This window comes from Nymphaea colorata, chromosome 10 (genome assembly GCF_008831285.2).
Source record: "Nymphaea colorata isolate Beijing-Zhang1983 chromosome 10, ASM883128v2, whole genome shotgun sequence".
Taxonomy (NCBI): Eukaryota; Viridiplantae; Streptophyta; class Magnoliopsida; order Nymphaeales; family Nymphaeaceae; genus Nymphaea; species Nymphaea colorata.
In genome coordinates this window covers 19,479,576-19,503,926 of record NC_045147.1, presented here as the reverse complement: position 1 = coordinate 19,503,926, position 24,351 = coordinate 19,479,576, and the positions used below count along the sequence as shown (strand labels likewise).

Sequence of the window (24,351 nt, the reverse complement as noted above, 5' to 3'; positions counted from 1 at the left end):
TATTTTATTTAAATCCAGCATGTGTGAAAGCTCTACAGTTTTGGATAGAAATGTCTCATATATATATATATATATATATAGAGAGAGAGAGAGAGAGAGAGAGAGAGAAAGAAAAAAGGTTGGCAAAATAATATCTCCTAAGATAAACCAATTATATATGGCAATTTTTAAATTTAGGTCAGCGTGCTGTCCTACTTAATGAGGTCGTACCAGCCCATGGAACAGTAATTTCCGCGCACCTCACCAACCAGCCTCAACATTACTTTCCCCAGCGAGGGATTGTGGACTCGGTCCCCTATGAACACGCGCTCCCTTTAATTGCGCACAATGCGCGTTCCGGTAACCGTGCCTGCCCGTAACGGACCTAGCGTTCCATCCATCCCTGGAATGGACACCTACGTGTTTGATTGACTCGTTCCAAGAGAGGAGCGGTTCTGTTCTCCGCATTTGACCTAATTAGGTGAGATACTTACTAAAGAAGCTTGCTTAATAGGAAGACTATAGTATGAAAAACATGTAATCGATCCAAAATATCGTTATATAAATGGTCCCAGTGCACGACATGTATTGAGATTTTAATTTAATGATCTGAACAACAAACAGGCTCTCTTCATTAGTTCCCTTCAATACTCTCCGCCACTAGTCGCTCACAAGTTGGTAACTCGCCAGAAATATTGTTAAATGATAGAAATATTAAGTAGCTGGTGGAGTCAAATTAAAATATATTAAGGTGTGTTTGATAGCTCGGAACTCATGTTGGATGTAGATTTAAAATTTTTTTATGTGAACAAACAGCGGATTTTACCATTATCTATGACTAAACTTCATATTTGCGGTTGGACAGTAAACCCTAAACCCTAAACTTTAAACCCTAAAACTAAAAATCTGAAATTCCCAATGATCTCAAATCATCTTGCACTTAGATCCGTGGCTATCAAACACCCCTTAAAGGATTCAACATAGTAAAACCCAATCAGATGGGAAGAAGGGGGAAACATACAAAAAAAAAAAAAAACCACATGGCCTAAATTATATATTAATGATAACTAAATGCCTGCTTACTCTTTCCACTAATTGTTTTTAAATTCTCTTTTATGCGCTTGGGGTGGTCCTCTTCCATGAAAGCCAAAAAATAAGGAACTATTTTATGCAGCTTTCATTCCGTTGGATGAAAGATATTTTGGTGATCCCTACAAGTCAACTCGTCACGTTCGATATTCCAGTTTGGTGCTAAAATATATTAAACAACGACATTGCAAGCATAATATCTGTGTATTTTTGGAATAGGCTGGAAACAAAATAGAACATTAGTTGGTTGAATATATAATTTATATGTTATAATTGGCATTCAAGGAATCAGCAACTTAAATTTTTCTTTTTTAGACAGTGGAAGTGTGTGGCTGGGCAGTTCCCAACCAGTTCAGCACTGTGCAATATGATCCGTATACATCATAATAAAACAGAAAATGCAGAGCCTGCAGGAAGAACTTCATAAAATTAATGAATATTTAACAGCAAAATATGTTTAGAGAAGATGGCTTCAACCAGAGTTCCATGATAGATGCTGTTTGGTATGATTTGGTAATATATAAAGCTTTGCCCTTCTCCAATTTGCATATGATTTCGTCCACTTGGCTTAGTGGGCAAGTATTCAATCGGCCCATAGTTTGAAAAGATGTATTCTCCATATATTTTGTTTTACTAGTATGTATGTATGTATGTTTCCTAGATAATTCCCAGTTTTGGTTGGCCCATAGTTTTCGGGCGATTTTTTGCAAATATTTTGTTATGTCTCCAACAATCGTCACTGTGTTACTTTCTCTTATCCACACCTTTTCTTCTCAATTGCGACAAATTCACCCTTTTGTTGTACACCATCCGTTATAAAACAAAGACCGCCGCTAAACCAGCTGCCCTCAGAGTTGGCAACGGTTTTCTGGAATACTAATGCTCTTTCCGCACACTTTTTTTTTTGTCTTTTCTAATTTGCATATCTTGTGCCGCATCTCTCACACACCCACATCTCTCTCTCTCTCTCTCTCTCTCTATATATATATATATATATATATATATATATATATATATATATATATATATATATATATATATATATATATATATATATATATATATATATATATAACACATTACTATTTGTCAAAAGGTTAAAAATTGAAAAAGTGTCGCTAAAAAACCACCACATGAGCATTAATGATGGTTTATGGTGGATGATGGTTCTAAGAACCATTTGCAGTCCTTGCAGCCCTATATATATATATATATATATATTTCACATGCTGGATAGTTAAAATCTAAACCGTAAATGATTGTTAATGCTATCATGAACCATGCTACGGTCATTGTACTGACTTTTTTTAGGGACTATACCCATCACCTTTTTTTTCTTGTTTTTTTTTAACCATCTATCACGTTAGATTAGATAGACCCTTGTTAGATGATTGGATAACTCTAAAAGGTCATAGTCATCTTTCGATTTTCATATATATAAGGGCGGAGAGACTTGGGGTCTCCGTGGGGCGTACACCCCATGGAGCCCAATGTCCCAATGTCAATTGAAAATTTGTTAATTGTATATTTAGTGTTCCACAGAAAAAAAAATCCGACTTCATATATATATATATATATATAATATTCTTATTTTATCCAAAATGGTGACTCTGTTGATAAAGGAAAACTAATTTTGTCATATTCTGTAAAGAAAAGTGAGTAAGAGAAAAAAAAAATCTGCAGAGATCTGGCTTTGATACCTAAAGTATTACTCCAGGCTGAGGGCACATTGGAGGTAACTTCCGCAGGGCAACCAATTACTGTCTTAAAGGTTTCAGGTAGCCATTGCCAAAGAGAGAGAGAGAGAGATGCTTTATCAGCTTCGATTTGAAGCTTTTACTGTCTTCAGTGTCGCTTTAAATGTTCCATCTATGTTTACATTGATTTGAAGCTTTTACTGTATTCAGTATCGCTTTTAATGTTCCATCTATGTTTACATTTTGAATTTCTCTGTCTGCTTTTCCTTTTCTGTACAAAACAAGATTGCACCCAAATGCCTTTCTTTTGGAATTCATTAATTTCGATTAGACACATTTATATTTTGATCTGAATCATGACCGAGTATGCATCATGATCTAGTTTGGACTTGTTTATTCTGATCTGAGTCAAGCTTTTAAGTTGGATCACAGCTTGAACCGTCATTCTTTCTTGCTTAGACTTGTTCAAGATCCAATCTAAATTCAGCTTCAACAAGAAAAATAACTGCACGTTCTAATGATATGCCTTAAACTATGTCTTGCCAGATATTTGTGCTAGCTCTATGTCATCGGATCTTGTTCGGCATACAGACTTGAATTGTACATTACTGATTCATATCTAACATGATAAGTTCAGGCCAATCTATCTGCACTTCCCAATCCGTATATCCGTATAAAATTTAAAGTCCATGTGAAACATTTAATTGCAATTAATTTTCTTGTTATGACGTGTCCCAGGTATAATTACTTTCATTGTGACTTCTTCAATAGCTAAGTTAAAGTAATGACACTCTCATTGTGAACTGCATATTTCCTCAGTTTCAATTAATAAGAGCCTTAAATACATCTGCCTGGCAAAAAAAACAAGAAAAATCTATTGCTTGTTTACTTGGGGATCTAAAATCCACGTGCCGGCGTTATCGACGTGTTTAGATTTCGTCGGCAATGTACCACTGGCAGATCTTTTATTGACGCATCAGTAATATTTTTGCTGACACGTCGTCTGTTATTGCTGGCACCTATTTAGCACCATTAATGACTCCATTTCTTGTAATAGATTTATTAAAGCCCTTGTTCACTATCTTTACCACTTTTTTCCAAATGTCTTTTGCTATGATCTTTTGGGTTTCAAAAGGCGAATGATTTTAAAGTGATTTTGGTTTATCATATTAGTCATTCCACAGGTAATCACTCTGGAGCAGAGGATGGACGAAACGTAGTTTTACTACTACTTCGTAGTTCCATTTCAAACAATATTTCTTTGCGTTGTTTTTCAAAATTCTGGTGGTGATGACATGATTCGGTCCAGTTCTTTGGCATGCACAGGTGAAGATTTATAACTCATGTTGTTAAATCTTCGATCCATAAAGGTCCTGCGTAGCCATCAAAATGATTGGTTCAAGAATTGATATTTAGAGTCTGCTCACAAAGATGGCACCTTATGGATGGATCGAAATCGACTTACTACAATGTAATTGACACAACCTTGTGCAATTATGTTTCACCTGATCTTAGCAGAATCTCGACTAATAGAAGCTCTCTGAATCACTTATTTCTCTGTTTGAGAGAGATTGATAATAATAAGGAATCTAATCTTTGCAGGTCTCAGACAAATACTAAAGGGATTTTTCAGAAATATGGTCCATGAAAAACTTTGCAAGATTCTGTCATGTTCAGTATCTGTCACTGCAAGATGAATTACTCCATACTCCACATGCCCGTCCCACAGAAGGTAAAAGAGAACGAATCGTCGAAAGTCGAAACAAAATAGTTTATTTCAATATTCCACGTTCTTTTAAACGAATGCTTCGTAAAACCATTTTTATCGAAGAGAAAAAAGAAAAACGGAGTTTTCTTCGGCGTTAGTTCAACATTCTGATGAAACTGACAAGGAAAGGATGAAAAGTAGCAATGTGAACCTGATGCAGTTGCGGTGAGTTACTGTGTTTTCAGTTAGGTAGCAAGACAGAAAAGCAGGGGTTTCTTTTCTTAAGCACAACTCAGTAGTTCTCCTACTCCATCAACCACCTGTAGATATTCTCGAGACCCAAGTAATTAAAAGAGAAACATGGAAGCAATAAATCCGAGAATAAGCAGCAGCAGCTCATATGACAGAATAATTTGCGAGGTCTTTATTGTGCAGCAGAATTTCTGACTATATGACTCAGCAAACACCCTATAACAAAAGAAATGAACCTGCATGTAGTACAGTTAAGGCATTCCATGTGGTGGTAGTTTTGGGCATAATACCTACAGTACAGTTAACTGAGTAAAGAAAGGTTCAAACTTCTTCCACATCAGGCCTTTCATAGAGGCCAACTATTGGAGTGCTGTAAGTAATATAATCAGGGTAGCACCCGTCAGCAACCAGAAACCATTACTCCAAAAAACAGATTTGTTGTTTTTATATCACCTTCCTTGCAGTAAGCATGAATTATTGTGTTAAATGTAGTTATATCTGGCCTACTTTCTGTAACAAACAATTTTGTCAAAAAAGAGGAAACATCCCTCTTTTTAGAAATGCAACTCAAACCATAAATGAGAATGCTATACGTGAAAACATCGAAATGTGAATTAGCTTCTAACATCTCAATAGAAGAGTCAAGGTTTTAACAGAGTATCCTTCCCTGTGCAGAGCAGGCAGCAACTCATAGTAGGTTGTCATGTTCGGTGAGCGAGCGTGGTTTCTCTTTAGTTCCTGCTATACATGGACAGCCCACTCTATTTGACTTGATTGCACAATCCTTCAATGAATGCATTGTAAGTTATTGTGATTGTAGAACAATTTAACAGCCAAATTTTTCTCAATAATCTGCTTGACCTTATTAACTGTGGATTTCTTATACAACGTTCCACCATGCTAGCATATGCGACAACATGGGGTTCACACCTAGTTCCATATCCAGTATATGCCATGACATTGGATTCAATACCTAGTTTTTTTCTATCATCATGTTCCATATCTCTGAACACCTTCCAAATTACCAGTTTCTGCAAACCCATTTAAAGAACTCATTGATCACCATCCTACTGAAAGATGGTATAACCTTACGCAACTTCCTGTTGAGCAAAGAGCACATAAAATGGTGTTTTATGCAACTATATTGAGCTTACAACCTTCCTTTTAGCATTTTATTCCAGTTGACAATATCAACATAAAGCTTTCTTGAAGAAGTCCCTCATCGAGAAAGTAAACCTCATCGTGTTAGGTCTGAATCCCCACAATGCTTTATATTTTCCATCTCACAAAGTGCATCTGCAACTGGCAAGTGATATATCAGGTTAGGCGGGTGTGGTGTGCATGAGCTTTCTAGTCTCACACACCAATCTGAAATACTCTGATGCAACACAGACATCCTTTTCGTTGTTCAAGCCGCTTCAAGACTGCATATTGATCTGAATGCTGTTTTTGTGCGCGGACACTTTCATTTGATCCCATCACCTCTGGTATCATTGAGCACATCCGATGGGGACAGAGATTCGTCCTTAGTAACACGGAAGGCAGCTCTTTCAGATTCATAATCAGCAACAACGATGAGCTAGAACGACCACAGCGATAAAAAAGCAAGTTCTGACCATTATGAACAACAAAATGCCTCAAACTGGAGAGCCATCATCTCATTCTGACAGAAAAATTCATGCCCTTCTACATCCTCCCATCTGAGAACAAACGATAACGAAGCAATTTCGGCCATCTCAACATAAAAGTATGTCGTCGATTAGCAAGCGAGATGGGAAAAGCCGGAAGGGAGAAATAAAGAAACGAGCGACAGAGGAATCATCAGCTCTGACCCTACCATATTCGTGATTTGCTGTTGAAACTTGAAAAGTTCGTCGTCTATTAGAAAACAGATCTTGCAAGAACCCCAGAATATGAAAGAAAAGCAATTCATCATCACTCAACATGCGCTATCACCAGTGAACTAAAGACCATAATAAATGAAATTGTAGTAATAAGAAAAAGGTGATGGAACGAGTCAAATAGCCGAGGGGGAAATGAAATGCGGGTCGTCTTTGCTTTTCTTTTTGAGGAATATAACAACTAAACTTTTTTTTACTAAAAAAAATGACGCTTGATGGTTTGGGATTTTCATTCAAGAATGAAAATTCCATAATCATAGTTCCTCCTCAAATTAGAAATGGAATCAAAATTCTAAGTTTTAGTTTCTTAATTCCAGAAACAAAATACCCCATTTGTTTAATAATTCTAATTCCTTAAAAATGAGCAGTTTGATTCTCAAATTTTATGATTCTAGAATATATCAAACGTCCCTTTAAGAAAGGAAAGAAGTAAATCATACAAGCGTCATTCAAATGACGTAAATTCATTTGCTGAACATCGAAGCTAAGAACTAATTAAAATAAAAAATAAAAGGCTTAATTATGCAAAGAGAGGGCCTTAAATCAATGTCCGTTAAGTGGAATCAAACATTTATGAAATTTTTAATTTTTGAATTTATCCTCAACTATATACAACAGGCAAGAATACTTCTGCCTCGTCGCCCATTGTTCAAGTGTTACAAATGAGAAATTTCACGAATTAAAACTGTGTTTTATATCGAAAAGTGCTTAGAAAAGAATAATTGGATGATTCCATTAAATAACAAATAAATATCTTATATGACAAGAACACAGTTCAAGCTTCTAATTTCCGTCCAAATAACAAATTTCTTAAAAACGTTACTAAAGGATTTGCCCAAAGGTCATCAACTCCCATAATTCCACGCATGAATTTGAAAACCCCAAATTTATGTGATATAGAATACCGAGCGACGACAAGCACTATGTTATAGGATGCGGGTTTCTCTTCTCGACTGTTAAACTGAAGCGGCAAAACGTGTCGCGCGAAACACCCAACCAAAACCGCAGTTCCCTTCCTTTCTCCTCTTACGATTTTTTTTTTGTATCGGCCTTATTGATCCATTAGAAGGAGCATTATGTACAGTGCGGGAAGAACCTTATTCGGGTGGCGCGCGCAACAACGAGTAAGTAGCAAACTCGCATTTTTTGATTTATTGGCACTTACTTTTAATGGGTTTTTAAATTGGGAATCGGCTATTGTCTTGCTGCTTGTTGTTTTAGTGTGGCGTGGCGCTCCTGAAGCGCTGGAGAAGAGGTATGCATTGTGCTCAGACGGTCTTTGATGCAGGGCAGCCAACACATTCATCACACCCTGAGGTCCGTTCTCTGAATCCGTCCTTTGTAGACGTGCTATATGCTTTTTCTTTTTTTGTTCGTCTTTTAGGTTCAAGTGGGGGAAGATGATGTTATTGAGTTGTCTCATAAATTGTGTATAGAGTTCTCTAAAGGTCGGCATTGCTTGGGGCTGTTGGGCGTTTTCATCTTGTTGGGAAACAAGAATTGTTAGTTATTACAGTCTATGCTGCAATGAGGATAGTGGTTTTGATATCTTATTGTTTTCCCTTCCTTCTCTCTATCCATTGCACCAAAGGGTTAATGAGGAGGCTGTGATATGGGAATTCCTCCATTTTTTTTGAAATATTTGGCATCGCATGATCCGGATCAAAGCTATATTAACTACTTCGGCTCCAGTTTTACAAACAAGAATTTCAAGATTGGGAGCGATAGAAGAAAATCGGTCTTGAAGGATTAAACAGAATCCTGAAAGATTGATGTCATATCAATCTTGATGACTTTCTTTTGATAGTTCAAGATTGATTCTCTTTATTTATCATTCTCAATCTCGACACCGAGATATGCCAATGTTAATTTGGTCGCTTGTACGTACAACCTGTTGAAACAGGAGAAACACAATAATGACCGCTGCAATCAGAACCACCGTACCTCTACAGGAAAAATGTTCGTTGACTTTTGTGTGGCAACAGGATCACACTTGACTGTGACAGCCCTCTCAATACCTTACTGGAGCTTCGTAGCTAGTGGCAGGTGAAGGTCCTTTTCCAATTATCCTCCATCCAGGAATTGGGTTTAATGCGAAGGAACTTTCAAGTATGTTCTTTCAAGTATGTTCTAGGATAGGATGAATGAATTATGTCAGGATTTTCCATCCTGGGTATGATGCTTCACTAGGATAGGTAGTGTTTGATGGCTTGGAAATATGGAATTGGAAATATATTTCTGAAAATATGTTTCCTGGAAAAATGGAATGAGAAAAATCTTTCCAATTCCCATTTTGATGTGTGTGTGATGACTGTTTCTGTGCTTGATGATAAAGAAACATATTTCCAGATTTCCAGAAATATATTTCTTAGTTTGATATAAGCAACATATTTCCAAATTTTCTAGAAGAGAAAGATTGATGTAACACATAAACAACAGTAACAAGGAAAAGCGTAGACGCATGTTGTAAAATTCAAACATCACATGTGGTTTGTTGGGTCCCAACCAAACCCACTTGTTGCCAAAATTTGCTTGCATATATTATAATCTGCTTTTGTAATCTTCAACTTGTTTTTTATTTTTTCTACTGAAGTTACATTTTTGTTTTTTTTTTGTAAACTTTATAAGATAACCTGTATATAAGGATATTTAGAAAGAGAATCAAAACGTATCTGTCTGATATATGGTTCATGGATAGGTCCTTAAACCAAGTTTTTAGGCCATTCATCTGAAGTCTCTAATAGTTCATTGGGAATCCTATGCAAGAGAAACCAGATGTTGAAGTGAGATACTAGGGTACTACATAAAAATCCGTGTATATAACTTAGCATATGGAAGCCACCTTCTATCAAGGTAATAGAGGCCAACTGTCGCTTGGAATCTATCCTGTTACATGACCATCAAGGGTTCTTCTCCCGTACATCAGGGTTGCTATTATTTCAAATTTTCATGTACAAATGTTAAATTTACATCAATATGAATGCAAAACAAACATATTGTCTGTTTTACATCTACTGCAGACATGCATATGTTCAGAAACCACAAAAGGACCAAACTTCATTTACAGTGCATGCACATCTTCCAGTGCAATGGTCACACACTCTAATGCATGCTATAAGGCCCAGTGAAGCTTTTGTTCACAGAATTCAACAAAGAAAATGTTTGGCTGGGTTGTTTGTTCTTGAGATCCTCTTCCCTGACTAACTTTAGTTTTTAAACTTGCAACCGTGGTGTTATGGTGTCAGTTGACAAATGACAACTTGACATTAAAAAAAAAAGCTATAGAAGTGATTGCTTTTTCGCACATACCTCTTGGAACAAAGCCATTGTCTTAAAGCTTAACCATTTGTTTGTTAACAAGTTTGAGGCACTTTTATCCATCTTCCATTTGTGGATTGGGTTCACTACTTCACTTATTACTTGCTTTTATTATCTCGTCTCAGTTGCTGGAGAAAGGACAAATAACACCTGGCATTACAGAACTTGAGTACATATCAAGGAGAAAGAAGTTACTGGAGATGCTACCAGAAGGAAGTCTGGCTATCCTTGCATCTGCTCCTGTAAAACTGATGACTGATGTGGTACCTTATCCATTTAGACAGGAATCTGATTACCTTTACATCACTGGTTGCCAGCAACCTGGTGGTGTAGCTGTTCTAAGTAAGGACTTTGGATTATGGATGTTTATGCCTGAACAAAGTCCCCAAGTATGTAAACATCATCCATGTTTTTCCTGTTTGAACCTTTTCCTTTTCTATTGTTCACCTGATTTGCTCATTTGAAGAATTGTAGAAATTTATGCAAATTATATTATCGTTGGTATCAACTTCAGACGTTTGTTGGTAATGCTTCTTTCTATGTGTGAACAAGGAAGTCACTCTGTGTGTTTTCTTGTCATGATAATTAAATGCTTGAAGTTGGAAGTAATATAAATAAGAAGCTATTTATAAAGCTAATGAAAATTTTGTTATGGCAAGTGAAAAACAAGGACATGTGATGATGAAAAAACTCTTTGGTGGAAGGGAATAAGTGATTATTCTTAGCATCTAATGGTTCAAAGTCACACAGTAAGTCCCTGGACAATGTGGAAATATTTAATGTAGACGTACCTTCAAATAAAGGATTGCAATTTGGTACAGCCAGATTCCTTAATTGCAATATGAGATCATGTAATAGTAGTTTTCATTTATCCATTCGTTTGCTGTATTATGGTGTGTTGTTTTGTGTCATACACTTGAAATGGAAGAATATTTAGGTAATACTGGTATATTCTTGCAATGGATGTATGACATGAGAATAAATCACTCAATTTCTCCCTTTAACAAGAGAAAGTACTTTCCTTATACATTTGAGGAGCTCTGGCTGTGGATCTTCTAAGCCTGATGTATCTTAAATATACTATATCTATCTTCAGTATTTTAATATAATAATAAATAAAGCAAGATTAACATTTTCTGAGTATTGGTAACATCTGCTACAAGATCATCCAGTTAAGTTTGTGCAGATCTTGATAGACACTGAATGTATCTGAAATAATTTAATAAAATAATAGATGATCTAGAATCTTTTCAGAACAAGTGATATTAACATTTTGAAATATTAGGAATATCTCCCATAACATCGTCCAATTAATACCACCCGTTAATGTACAATCTGGCACTTGCCTAATGGGTATAGTTGCATGCATCTTTTAGCCACGTGGGGGTTTAGCTTTGTTCCTTTTTACAAGCTTATTTGCAAGCATATTCAAATGCTTTGTTTTGTAGTAGGTACCATTTTCAACAAGCAAAAGTTGGTGTGAATGAAAATTTGTTGTTTGCCTTTTAGTACTAAAATTTTTACATGTTCTGCTAGAATGTCACTTTGTCTTTCTTAGCCCTTTACACATATTTTCGGTATAATTGTTTCACTTGCTTATTGGTTCCTCAAATATACTGTATTTATCTGTCGAGGACTACTGTAATCTATGATACAGGAAGTAAGTTGGCAGGGACAAGTTGCAGGTGTTGATGCAGCTTTGGACACATTTAAGGCAGAGAAAGCATTTCCAATTGGTAAAATGCGTGAAGTAAGTTGTTTCAATATGTAACATTTTTATTCATTTTTTTGTTTTTAATTTTTAAGATAGGGAAAATGATATGTAGTTGTGAAGGGGATGTATTTTCCCTGTGTCATCTATTCATTAAGTCAATATTTTTGTCTCAGTTGTATCAATTTATTTTGATTAAATTTGTGATTATAATCATTAATTTTTGTTGACTTGTTTATGCTGTGAGCAGCATAAACTTGTACACATGTATGCTGCAAACGTATAATGCGCATGAATTTTTCTGATTTGGATTTCTATTTTAGATTCTTCCAGATATGGTAGATAAGGCATCAATGTTATTCCTTAATGTTGGTACATCGTTGCCAAATTGCTTGAATTTTGATGCTCTTGGTAAGGCGAGTCGTGATCGGAGAATCAAAGATCTTGGGAAATATACCCATGAGATGCGATGGATAAAATCACCATCAGAACTTAAGCTAATGAAGGAATCAGCATCAATTGCATGCCAGGTACTGTTTAGAGTCGCCGCTTTGAATCTATCTGGATAGCTCATGCCACTTGCCCTTGGGCTTCCCTCCTTAAGATCAGACGTGTGTGCATAGACATACTTTTACATAAGGTCAAATTAATCAACTAGGGCTATGACAGTTTGGTTGTTATTGATGGTATTGTGTCTTGCTAACCTCATTTATACTATACTTTGAGAAAACATGATTACATAGCAGATCCCAGAAATATTTGTAGGTCCATCAATTTGGAGGATTTTATATGCAATATGATCTTCATATTTGCTTCTTTTTTTTTTTTGTAGTCTTCCTTGAGTGCAGGTGCGTATGTTTCGGTTTCTAGTTGTGTTTGGTGATCAATCTTCTTTAATTAACTTTATTGATGCATTGATGCTTCATTTAATTATTACTCCATTATCGAAGTTTAGCTCTTGCTATGATATCCTGTTCTTTTATCCTATCAATATTGTTCAGTAGTAATGATGTATTTCTAGGTTGCCTTGTACTAGAATTCTGAGTTGTACTTCTGCAGTTCTTAATTTAGTGTATTGACCACTGAGAGTTAACTAAGCCCCAATTTTGCTTTCAGATTTAGTTAAGATTTTCTTCTTTGACAATCTTATGGTACTGTTTTATTAGCTCAATTTGTTTATATTTCTCCTCATCGGCAGGCCATTCTGCAGACAATGCTATTCTCTACGTCATCTCCTCATGAGGGTATTTTGGCAGCTAAAGTTGAGTATGAATGCAAATTGAGAGGTGCCCAAAGAATGGCGTAAGAATTCCTGTATGACTTTGATGTTTAAGAGGTCATTAGTTATTTTGTATTGAATATCATTTAAGCATGGTGGAAAATGCAGACATCTTGGTATCTTCATGTAAACTGCTACATGACTTGCAGAGTGTCAATATCATGAATACATGTCGATTTTTTCTTCGCTTTCTAGGTGTAGAGTGTGCATTTCATAATTTATGGAGATCATAATATAGAATGATTCACCATACAATCAGGCAGTTTTTGGGACCTAAAGATATTCTTGTCACTATCAATCCAAAAGATTCCTTGGTGAATCGGGCGAAGACTTGAACTACGAGGATATTATGGAAGGGAAATGATGAATTGCAATTATGTGCCATTAGTACTGACCATACCAAAAATTTCTAATGGCTAATAGGCAATTAGCCAGAGTGGAAATAAATTTGTCCATAGAATGATGTGTGTGAGACATCTTTCAGCTAAATGAAAGTGATATGCATATAAGAAATCTTTTACTTAAAGAAGGTGGCAACATTCACCAGAAAAGAATTGTTGTAATACGTTGGAGTAATTGTTGTTTGAATTGTTTTAACAAAACATAAAACCTGAACTGCTCATGGTTCAGATGCAGACAGTACCATTCATAATGAAAAGTCATATAGGTAATAATTGACAAGCACATAATGATTCTAGTGAAAATATGTTTCACTACATGCTTTCTTTGTTGAAGGAGGGAACATTTCTGATATAAGTGAAGCCCTTAAATTTCAGACATTTCATATAGTTTTAACGATGCTCATAGTTCAATACAGATGAAGGTTAGTGCCATTCTGAATTAATGAAAACCACATATATCAATAATAATTGACAAGGACATGGTGGTTCTAGTGAAAGTATGTTTTCACATGCTATTCTCTTCATTGTAAGAGTAACACATTTCTGATCTCACTCAAATTTCATGCATTTCATTACATCTTTATATTGCTGCAGGTAATATTTTGGAAACAGATCTCGGAAATACATTTAACATGTTCTTTTCGATTCGATATAACTTTGTTGTCTGTTTATAGCAGTCTCAGGTTACAAGTTCATTTTTTTTTCTGTAGCTCCTCCTGAATCTATTAGCTTGGAACATTCTAACGTAACATGTTCTATTTTGCTAGTTTCAATCCTGTTGTTGGAGGTGGAGAAAATGGTAGCGTAATTCATTATTCTCGGAATGATAAAAGAGTAAGTATATGCAAGTTTACATTTTTGCTATCATAATGGTACAAACTTACAAAGTTAGATTTATTGTAACAAGCAAGCTGTCCTTTGATAGATCAGGGATGATGATCTTGTATTAATGGATGTTGGATGTGAATTGCATGGTTATCTTAGTGATATAACACGTACATGGCCACCTTGTGGCGGCTTCTCTCCAAGTCAGGTATGCGGGCATCAACATACACATCTAAATTTTTCTTGAAGTTGCAGAAATGTTGGTATTGTGAATCCAGAATTGTCCGTATGTTTTTTAGTTAGTCTCACTTAAACTGTCCCAATTAAACTTGAGTCATAAAATGTGCTTTGTGATGATTCGTAATTTAAACTTGTTTCTATTTTTAAAAAAGTACAATCATTTAGCTTGTTAATTTTAATATAACGCCTCTTTCAGAAAAGAAGGATTGAAGCAATTGGTGGCCATATGTTAAAAATTAGTGATGTTATCAACTATGTTTCTGTGGATGCTTAGCTTATATGGCCTAACAACTTCAAGGTAGAGAGTCACATAAAAGTAGCAACTTGGCACAAACCACAAATGCTTTTGTGTGGATGTTGTTGCTTGTTTCCTGTTTTTAACTCAAGTGCATTTATCGGTACTCTTGTTCTTGTGGAATTGTAGGTCCTCTACATAGTTTCTTGGTCATGTAAGAGCACACATTGTAGGTTCGTGTAAGAATTTTAGTGTCCTTTTGGAGGTGGCTTTGGACAGAGTTGGACGTCATACATGCAACGACAATCTCTAGCAGAATACAAACCTTAATTCACATGGAGAGACTAAAATTATTTTTGTCAACCTACAATTTCTATGAGTCCATAAAAGTACCTCACTTCCTATAGTATGGTGCTACGCACTGTATTTGTAACAAATATTCATGGAAAGTTTGTGTACAGCAGACATCTTTGTGCCCTCAGTATCTGGCATGGACTTCATTAGACACTCTGGTTGCACTCCATTCTCTTTCTTATTGCCACACTTTTCGGGTTTCTGGCAATCTGTCACGTGGATTATTCACTTTGAGTCTGCATCATGTCTTCTTGTATACGGGTCACACTTTCAACTCCATAAAATTGTCTAAATCCTTGTAACAGCAACTGCATCCATGTGGTACAGTCTACCAACTACAAACACTTTGATGTTTGAGGACACAGTATTTGCCAGTTGAAAAACACATTGATTGTCTGTTATTCAACCAAAATAAACATGGTCTACAATACCGACCTTGATGTATTATAATTATGTGAATCAATTTATCAACGAACCAGGCATCAAATTACATTACGTTGATTTGAATTATCCGGAGTCCTGTCTCTCATACAAGAATTGTTTCCAAGTTTAAAGCCATCTCGCCAATCAACAACTTTACTAAATTATAACGTGTGTAACTTTTGTGAACAAGATTACATGAAAAAGTAATGTGCTAACTGCTGGAAGAACCTTGGACGACAAGTTATAGTAGAAAGGCCATGCACTGCAGTTCCACCATGAAGAAGCAAAAGGATGTAGAATTGCGGTAGTCATTGTTAGAATTTAAATATTAGACATTATGTAAGTATACATATGTTTCATATATGATTTGTATATATGAATATCTATGTATGCATAGGTGTTATGTATTTTATTTTATTTGCTTCCTTTTCGTTTTTATGTATTTTTTATTTCTTTTCTTTTTCTATTTTTACCTTTTCCTTTTTTGTAAAAGGGAACTAGCTGTTGGACCAGCTTCCAACGGCTAGATTTCTAGCCGTTGGAGCTGGCCCAACAGCCAACTCCTCCTTCTTCTCTCCCTTTCATTGTACTATATATATGGGACTGTTGTCCCTTGTTTGGTTAAGGCTTTTAGGCCTCTCTTGTGTATTCTTCTCTTGAGATTAATAGATTTGGTATCTTCTCCTCAAGTTTGAGGTTTGGTTGTGTATTACCTATTGAAGTTGTTGGGATCTTCAAGAGTGTATCTCTTGAAGCATTTGTATTCTCAAGATCAGGCCTGATTTACATGGTATCAGAGCCTCGTTTTGGCTCTTTGTGTTGCTGTCTTTCAAGCTTGGAAGATCCAATTATTACTCTTTCCTTGGAGCTGTGAAGCACTCCAAGTGTTCGATATATTGTTGGCTGAAATTTGACACAAGAAGGTGCTGTTATTTTGCTGGCCTCTTTTGGTGATATTTGTGACGGGATAAAGCTCCCTTGGTGGTGAAGATTGTGGCAGTCCTTGACGCGTCGAAAGCTTCATTTTTGTGTGGCTGTTTTTCATCCTAGCACTACCTCAACGTCTCTTTTACAAGGTACACATTATGGATGAAAGAACTTCTTCTACTCCTCTTCCCAAATTAACTTCATCAAATTATGTTTCTTGGGCAAAAACTATGGAACATTTTATTAGAAGTAAAGGCCTATGGGGACTCGTTGATGGGTCAAAAAGTGAACCTCAATTAGTCCTCACCAAGACCATAGATGGTAAAGCTCAAGAACTAGATGGAGTTGAAAAAGACAAGGCTATGAATGAATATGAGAGAAAATGGGAAGAGTGGAAGATAGGACACCACAAGATTATCACTTGGATTATTGCTTGTGTTGATACTACAACCATGGGCCAAATAGCAAAACATAATTTTGCTCATGAAGCTTGGGAATTCCTCAAGAAAACCCACACTATGAAGGATGTGGCCTACATGTGCAATCTTCAAATGAAGATTGCAAGTCTCCAACAAGGAGACAAGACCATTAAAGAATATGTTGGAGAAATGGAGCAATTATGGGACGAACTTGCTCTATTTGAACCCGAATGGTATGATCCAAGAGACATTGGAGTTAGAGAAAAACAAATCCAAAGGGAGAAATTTTATAAATTTATTCTTGGTCTTAGATCGGAATATGATGGAGTCAAAACTTCCTTGCTCCATAGGCATAAAGTGCCATCTATGAACGAAGCCATAGCGGAACTTCAAATGGAGGAGAATAGACTCAATTTTTCAAAAGACAAGAGTGAAAGTGTTCTTGCTACCTCAAGACCCGGTGCTCATATGAGAACTTATAGGCCTCCTCACTTTAATCGAAACTATGAGCATAGCAATAATGGCAACAAGAAGATTATATGTTTCCATTGTCAAGAAGAAGGACATACCAAACTTAGATGTCCTAAATTGAGGAGATTTGATAAAAAGACAAGTGTGGCTGGGACAATGTATGAAGAAAACAATCGATTTGACCTAGACAAACTTGTAAGTGCCCTCCAACCAAAGCTTATTGATGCTCTTCAACCGCTTTTCAAAGGAGGAGGGACTTCTCCAATCTCCGGAGCAACCGTGGCATCTACATCATCAAGTAAGTACTCTTGGATTCTTGATTCCGGAGCTTCATTTCATATGACCCCTTGTAATTCTTTGCTTACCGAATGCACTAAGGAAGAATCGTGTCCATTTGTTAAAACCGCCGATGGAACTCCTCTTGAAATCAAATGTGTTGGGAATATTGATCAAAATTTTAATTCAAAAGTTTTTAAAATACCAAAAGTTAGATTTATTCCCAAACTTAACTTAAATCTCTTGTCGGTTTCTCAAATAACAAATCATGGATGCGATATTGTCTTCTCACAAAATAAATTTTTGATACAGGACCATCTTTCCAAGAAGACGATTGGGGAAGGTTCTAGGAAAAATGATCTCTACTATGTTGACTATTTGGATCTTTCCAACCCTACTTGCAATATAGTCAAGAAGAGTGACATTCAAGTTTGGCATCAAAGACTTGGGCATTCAAGTTTAGGAAAAATGTCTTGTATCCCTTTTTTGGAAGAGAAATGTAAAGAAATGATCTCTTGTGATGATTGTATTAAAGCCAAAATTAAGGCTTTACCTTTTGGAAATAGAAATTTTGTTGCAAAAACACCTTTTGAATTAGTGCATTCGGATGTATGGGGTCCCGCTCCTATTATGTCTAAAGGTGGTTTGCTTTATTATGTCATTTTTGTGGATGATTACTCTCGATATGCTTGGGTTTACTTTCTTAAACGCAAATCCGAAGTCCTTATGAATTTTAAAAACTTTTATAACATGATCAAAACTCAATTTGATGCAAACCTTAAAATTTTTAGAAGTGATTCCGGGGGAGAATTCATTTCCAATGAATTTGAAGAATTCCTAAAAGAAAAGGGAGTTATACACCAAAAGTCTTGTCCCAAAACCCCCCAACAAAATGGAGTCGCCGAAAGAAAACATAGACATATTCTTGAAACAACAAGAGCTCTTCTTATATCAAAAAATGTTCCAAAAAATTTTTGGGCTGAAGCAATTTTAACATCCATTTACTTGATTAATAGAATGCCCTCTAAAGTTTTAGAAAATATTTCACCTTTTCAAAAACTTTTTAACTTGAAGCCAACTTATAAAAGATTCAAAGTCTTTGGTTGCAAATGTTTCATTTTAAATGACAAAAATGATAAACTTTCATCTAGGGCTATTCAATGTGTCTTTATTGGCTATTCCGAAACTCAAAAAGGGTATAGATGCTATGATATTGAAAAAGATAAGGTGTATGTTTCAAGAAATGTGATATTTTTAGAAGAAGAAAATGGCTTTAATGAAAATAAACCCAAGCATGAAGATGACTATTCTTTTTTATGGATAAATGATGATGATGTTGATAATGATGATGATGTTTTGCCTTCTTCACATAATGATGCTCAAAATGAGGTTGAGAATACTCCTTTTGATAGATCTTCACCAAGAAGTGATGGATCACCAAGAGAAGTTATAGTTTATAAGAGAAGGTCTCAACAAAACATCCAAGAGTCTCAACCTACTCTTAGAAGATCTCAAAGAGATTCTCATCCACCTCAAAAATTTGTTTCCTATGAGTCTTTTTCCCCAAAACATAGAGCTTGCTTATTAGCTATTCACTCTCATGTTGAACCTTCATCCTATCTTGAAGCCAAAACTAACCCACATTGGATTGAAGCAATGAACAATGAACTTAGAGCCCTTGAAGACAATAAAACTTGAGACATTGTGTCTCTTCCTATAGGGAAAAGGACAATAGGATGTAGGTGGGTTTACAAAGTCAAGACTAGAAGTGATGGATCACTTGAAAGGTATAAAGCTAGACTTGTTGCCAAAGGATATGCCCAAGAATATGAGATTGATTACGAAGAAACCTTCGCCCCTGTTGCTCGTATGACCTCTGTTAGAGCTCTTATTGCCATTGCCTTCATTAAACAATGGTCTATATATCAATTGGATGTCAAAAATGCTTTTTTGAATGGATACTTAAATGAAGAGGTATACATGGATTCACCCCCTGGGCTTGATTTACCTCAAGGAAAAGTTCTTTATCTTAGAAAGGCATTATATGGCTTGAAACAAGCTCCAAAAGCTTGGTTTGACATGTTTAGCAATGTTATGTTCAAACAAGGTTTTAAATCATGCTATTCTGACACTGCTATGTTTGTTAAAAATACTGCTATAGGTATAATTGTGTTACTTTTATATGTAGATGATATGATTATTACAGGTAATGATGCCAACGGAATTATGCAGGTAAAAGATTTTCTAAAGAATGAATTTGAAATGACTGATTTGGGTAAACTAACATATTTTCTTGGTATTGAAGTAGCTTATAGTAGAAGAGGATACTTACTCTCACAAATGAAGTTTGCCAATGACATTATAAGCAGATCAGGTATCACTGATGATAAGGTGGTAGACACTCCTGAAGCCTTAGGAGTAAAGATGAAGATTGATGATGGAGAAATTCTAGAAAATCCCACTCCATTTCGTCAATTGGTTGGAGCTCTCACATATCTATCCATTACAAGGCCTGACATATCACATGCGGTACATGTCATAAGTCAGTTTCAACAAAGACCCACTTCTGTACACATGGGAGCCGCATTGAGGATTGTTCGATATGTCAAACACACAATCACTAAAGGACTTTTTCTATCATCCTCATCAAACTTGAATATGATTGCCTATACTGATGCTGATTGGGGTGGAGATCCTAATAACAGGCATTCCACCACCGGTTTTTGTGTTTTTCTAGGTGACTCTCTTATTTCGTGGAGGTGCAAAAAACAAAATAAAGTCTCTCTATCATCAACTGAAGCAGAATATCGTGCCATGGCCACCACCACCATGGAGATTGTATGGTTAAAAAACTTATTGAAGGACATTGGAATTGACTTAAATGAAGCAACCAAGCTCTGCTGCGACAATAAAAGTGCCATCTACATTGCTAGCAATCATACTTTTCATGAAAGGACGAAGCATGTTGAAATGGATTGTCACTATGTGAGAGAAGAATATCTTAGCCGAACAATCGATATATCCTTTGTCCCTTCCGAATATCAACTTGGAGATTTCTTCACCAAAGCACTTGCTTCAGCACGTTTTCAGTTTCTTCTTGGCAAACTTTCGGTGATCACACCGTAAGTTTGAGGGGGGGTGTTAGAATTTAAATATTAGACATTATGTAAGTATACATATGTTTCATATATGATTTGTATATATGAATATCTATGTATGCATAGGTGTTATGTATTTTATTTTATTTGCTTCCTTTTCGTTTTTATGTATTTTTTATTTCTTTTCTTTTTCTATTTTTACCTTTTCCTTTTTTGTAAAAGGGAACTAGCTGTTGGACCAGCTTCCAACGGCTAGATTTCTAGCCGTTGGAGCTGGCCCAACAGCCAACTCCTCCTTCTTCTCTCCCTTTCATTGTACTATATATATGGGACTGTTGTCCCTTGTTTGGTTAAGGCTTTTAGGCCTCTCTTGTGTATTCTTCTCTTGAGATTAATAGATTTGGTATCTTCTCCTCAAGTTTGAGGTTTGGTTGTGTATTACCTATTGAAGTTGTTGGGATCTTCAAGAGTGTATCTCTTGAAGCATTTGTATTCTCAAGATCAGGCCTGATTTACAGTCATGTGCACCTCCTCCATACATGTCCTACAAGATTCTTCATGAAAAGGAAGATTTTTGAGATTTGGTGCTTGATGTATTGTTTACAGTACCAATGAACATGCATAATCCTTGCAATCTTACTTTTAATAAGGATAAAATTGCAAGCCATGTGTTCATCATTAATGTATATTTCTGGAAATAATTATGCATGACATGGAAGAATGTTTTATACAATGGTTGAGGATGTTGTTATCAATTTAACATGTTCATTCTTGCAAGAACAACATGGCTATGTTACATGGGTGTTGTTCTGGACACGTGCAAGGCAAATTTTTTTTTAAATGAATTTTTGGGTATGGGGATGCAAAACATATATATAAGAATGAGCTTGTCAACAAATAATGAGTACCTTGATAAGCTGCATACCATAAAATACTTCAAAAATTAAAGATTTTCGAATGAGAAGTCTAAGACTCTAAGGTAGTTGACAAAGCAAAATAGTACTAAAAAGTTCTAAACTCTAAAGGTTACAAGGTGAACTGACCAAACCTGTCTTGGTTTTGATTGAGTCCTGCTTGTGTCCTGTTTGGGCACCTGTTCTTAAGTGTTGACATGAGTATGCTGCCTTTTAGGCATGTCTGCATGGCACATTTGAACTCACTTTTTTCTGGATATATATGCAAATAACATTAATGCCCCTCATGTGTCTGCAAAGCCAAACCGCCGCAAGTAGTCTACAAAATGATGTAGCTGCTTAATGGGGAACCTTTTTCTGTTGGACTGTTAGTTACCTGATGATCTTAAATGGATATATTTTTTGGAATAGAACTTCCCTTATGCTCATGTGTGTGGATGACAGGAAATTCTTTATGAACTCATATTGGAGACCAATAAAGAGTGTATCAAGCTTTGCAAGCCTGGCATAAGCATTCAAGAAATTCATAACTATTCGGTATAATTTTTTTGGACTTTCTGCATTTTAAATTGCTGTCACATATTAGTTTTGTTTGCTCAATTGTTGGGTAAGTATTGTTGTATATAGTTTATAGGTTGTTTGATGGAGACCTTTGCTTAGAGCAAAAGCTAATAAAGGGCTTGATTGGGAGAATCACTGCTAAAGCTGTCATGTCGGTGTTGATGTTATATTTTTGTAGGAGGTATTCTTGTGAAGATTTAAACATGGTATCTTGATGTAGCAACAAAAGGTTGAGTTATTAGGATTTTGAAGTTGCTTTACTTCTATCGTTGTAGCATGATAGCCAATAAAGTAATGCCTTTGCTGCGGAAGTCTGTGAAATATGAGTGTATGAAGATATGAAACAAGAAGTTAGGAGATTAGAGTCTAATTCCAGAAAAAAGAAATTTGAAGCATATGTTGACACTCTGTGGGTGGAAAAATTTAAGCGTAGTTCCAATGACTTGAAAATCTGATAGAAGCGGCTTGAATCAAGTTTTAGAGGACGTCACGATTCATTAGCCAGCATGTGCCACTTCTACAAGCTTTCGAGGTGGGGATTTATTTGGATGACATGCATTCAACAGATTAAATCTAACCACTTGAATAAAATTCAAGTTGTTCCTACTTATTCTGCGTCTACAGGTTCAAATGCTTCAGAAAGGTCTTAAAGAGCTTGGAATTTTGAAAGGCCATCCAAGATCCTCAAATTCTTACAACCAGCTGAATCCAACGTCAATAGGTACTCCACTCTTACCAGGATATGCTAAATAAGTGTCTTAATTTTGGAGTCAAATCAAAATTTTATGGCTGCAAGAATCATACAGTCACCTTGTAACGTGCTTCATAGAAATCATGAAAAGTTTAAAATGAAGCTCACATGATTCTGTTGTTATTAAATTGAAGAAAAAAAATTAATGCATACATCCTTGATTGACATATCTTTTCTTGAGACAGGTCATTATCTTGGGATGGATATTCATGATTGTTCGGTTATTAGCAACAGCCGACCACTGCAGCCAGGAGTTGTGAGTAAATTTTACCTCTCTGTGAGGGAGATCTTCAATATCATTGTTTAATCAGAATCTCCTCCCCTCTCTCTCTCTCTCTCTCTCTCTCTCTCTCTCTCTCTTTTTGTGATATGGAAACTTGTTTGAAATTGGAACCCCTTGGGTTTGTTGGGTTGTACTTGCATGCTTTGAAGAGGAAACTTTTTCTCCTTCCTGCTGTCCACTAATTATTTTTGGTTGCACTCAATCTGACTGTAAAATCTGTACCCTAATTTTTTTTATGCTTCTGCAGGTCATCACGATTGAACCAGGAGTTTATATCCCATCCACACTGGATGTTCCAGACAGGTATGTGTTTGAAATTCGAATCATTTTCTTGTAACCTTCGCTTTTTAGTTAATCGACTATACAAACTATACTGGTATGCCAGGTTTCAAGGAATTGGGATCCGCATCGAAGATGAAGTACTCATTACGGAGACTGGCCATGAGGTATTTCTATTGCAGCGTGCATGTAGCCCCAGTTTTTCTTAGATAAACTGCAGATATGTTTATGCAAACAAGCAAATTTATTTGCTCTGCGTCTGATGCCTCTTTCCATTGGTTGTGACAGGTCCTAACTGGTTCCCTGCCAAAAGAAATACAGCAAATAAGATCTCTCTTGAACTACGGCCAGCAGCTTAGATATGGAAGCCCGTGAGCTGAAGTCTATTCTCCGTGGAGGAAGCACCACCACAATTTTGGATATTTATTTCAAAGTAAATCAATGTTCTGTATTATCGTTCAGACTGGGCGATTGATATGTACTGTTGTCCTTAGTTTTGGATTGTTGACAGCTTCTTCACCAACAGAAGTTTTAAGTCTATGCCTAGTTCATCCATTTTTTAGCTGTCGCATGCGCATGAAGTTTGTAAGAAAATTAAGCATTTGATAAAAATTGTTACAAGTTTTTCGAGGGAAAATTTATGTGATTGCATCAGTTCAGACAACGGTCCTTCGAATTTCTTCATATTGCCCCTTCTTTTAAATCAGCTTAAGTGGGGCTTACCGATATCCATATTCATTTCACCCAAATAAATGAGAAATAATTTGAACCAAGCATTATGTGCAACTCTTAACAAAGTAAATGCCAAGTTGTGGAGATTGACCTAAGCTCCCTCTAAGATCCCATACTAACAGAAAAGTGAATCCTTATCTGAAAATTGTGCTACTCCTAAATGGGTTTTTTTTTTTTAATGAAAAGGGAGTAACTAGTGTACATAAATGATCACTTAATATGTTAATG

General features: G+C 36.0%; 1 protein-coding gene across 2 annotated transcripts; it reads left to right on the top strand.

The window, feature by feature from the left end:
• Positions 1-7,473: 7,473 nt before the first annotated feature.
• Positions 7,474-23,946, top strand: LOC116262447 (intermediate cleaving peptidase 55, mitochondrial). Of its 2 annotated transcripts, XM_031641844.2 has the most exons (15): positions 7,709-7,750; positions 7,848-7,943; positions 8,530-8,672; positions 10,070-10,333; positions 11,602-11,694; positions 11,979-12,185; positions 12,854-12,957; positions 14,103-14,169; positions 14,261-14,368; positions 21,962-22,054; positions 22,703-22,799; positions 23,015-23,085; positions 23,360-23,415; positions 23,498-23,558; positions 23,680-23,946. In XM_031641844.2, the coding sequence occupies exons 4-15, from the start codon at positions 10,145-10,147 to the stop codon at positions 23,764-23,766; spliced, it is 1,233 nt and encodes a 410-aa protein (XP_031497704.1). In that variant the 5' UTR covers positions 7,709-7,750; positions 7,848-7,943; positions 8,530-8,672; positions 10,070-10,144; the 3' UTR covers positions 23,767-23,946. The 2 variants fall into 2 exon arrangements, with proteins under 2 accessions (XP_031497703.1, XP_031497704.1); XM_031641843.2 differs by lacking the exon at positions 8,530-8,672 and having other exon boundaries at positions 7,474-7,750.
• The last annotated feature ends 405 nt before the right edge of the window (positions 23,947-24,351 follow it).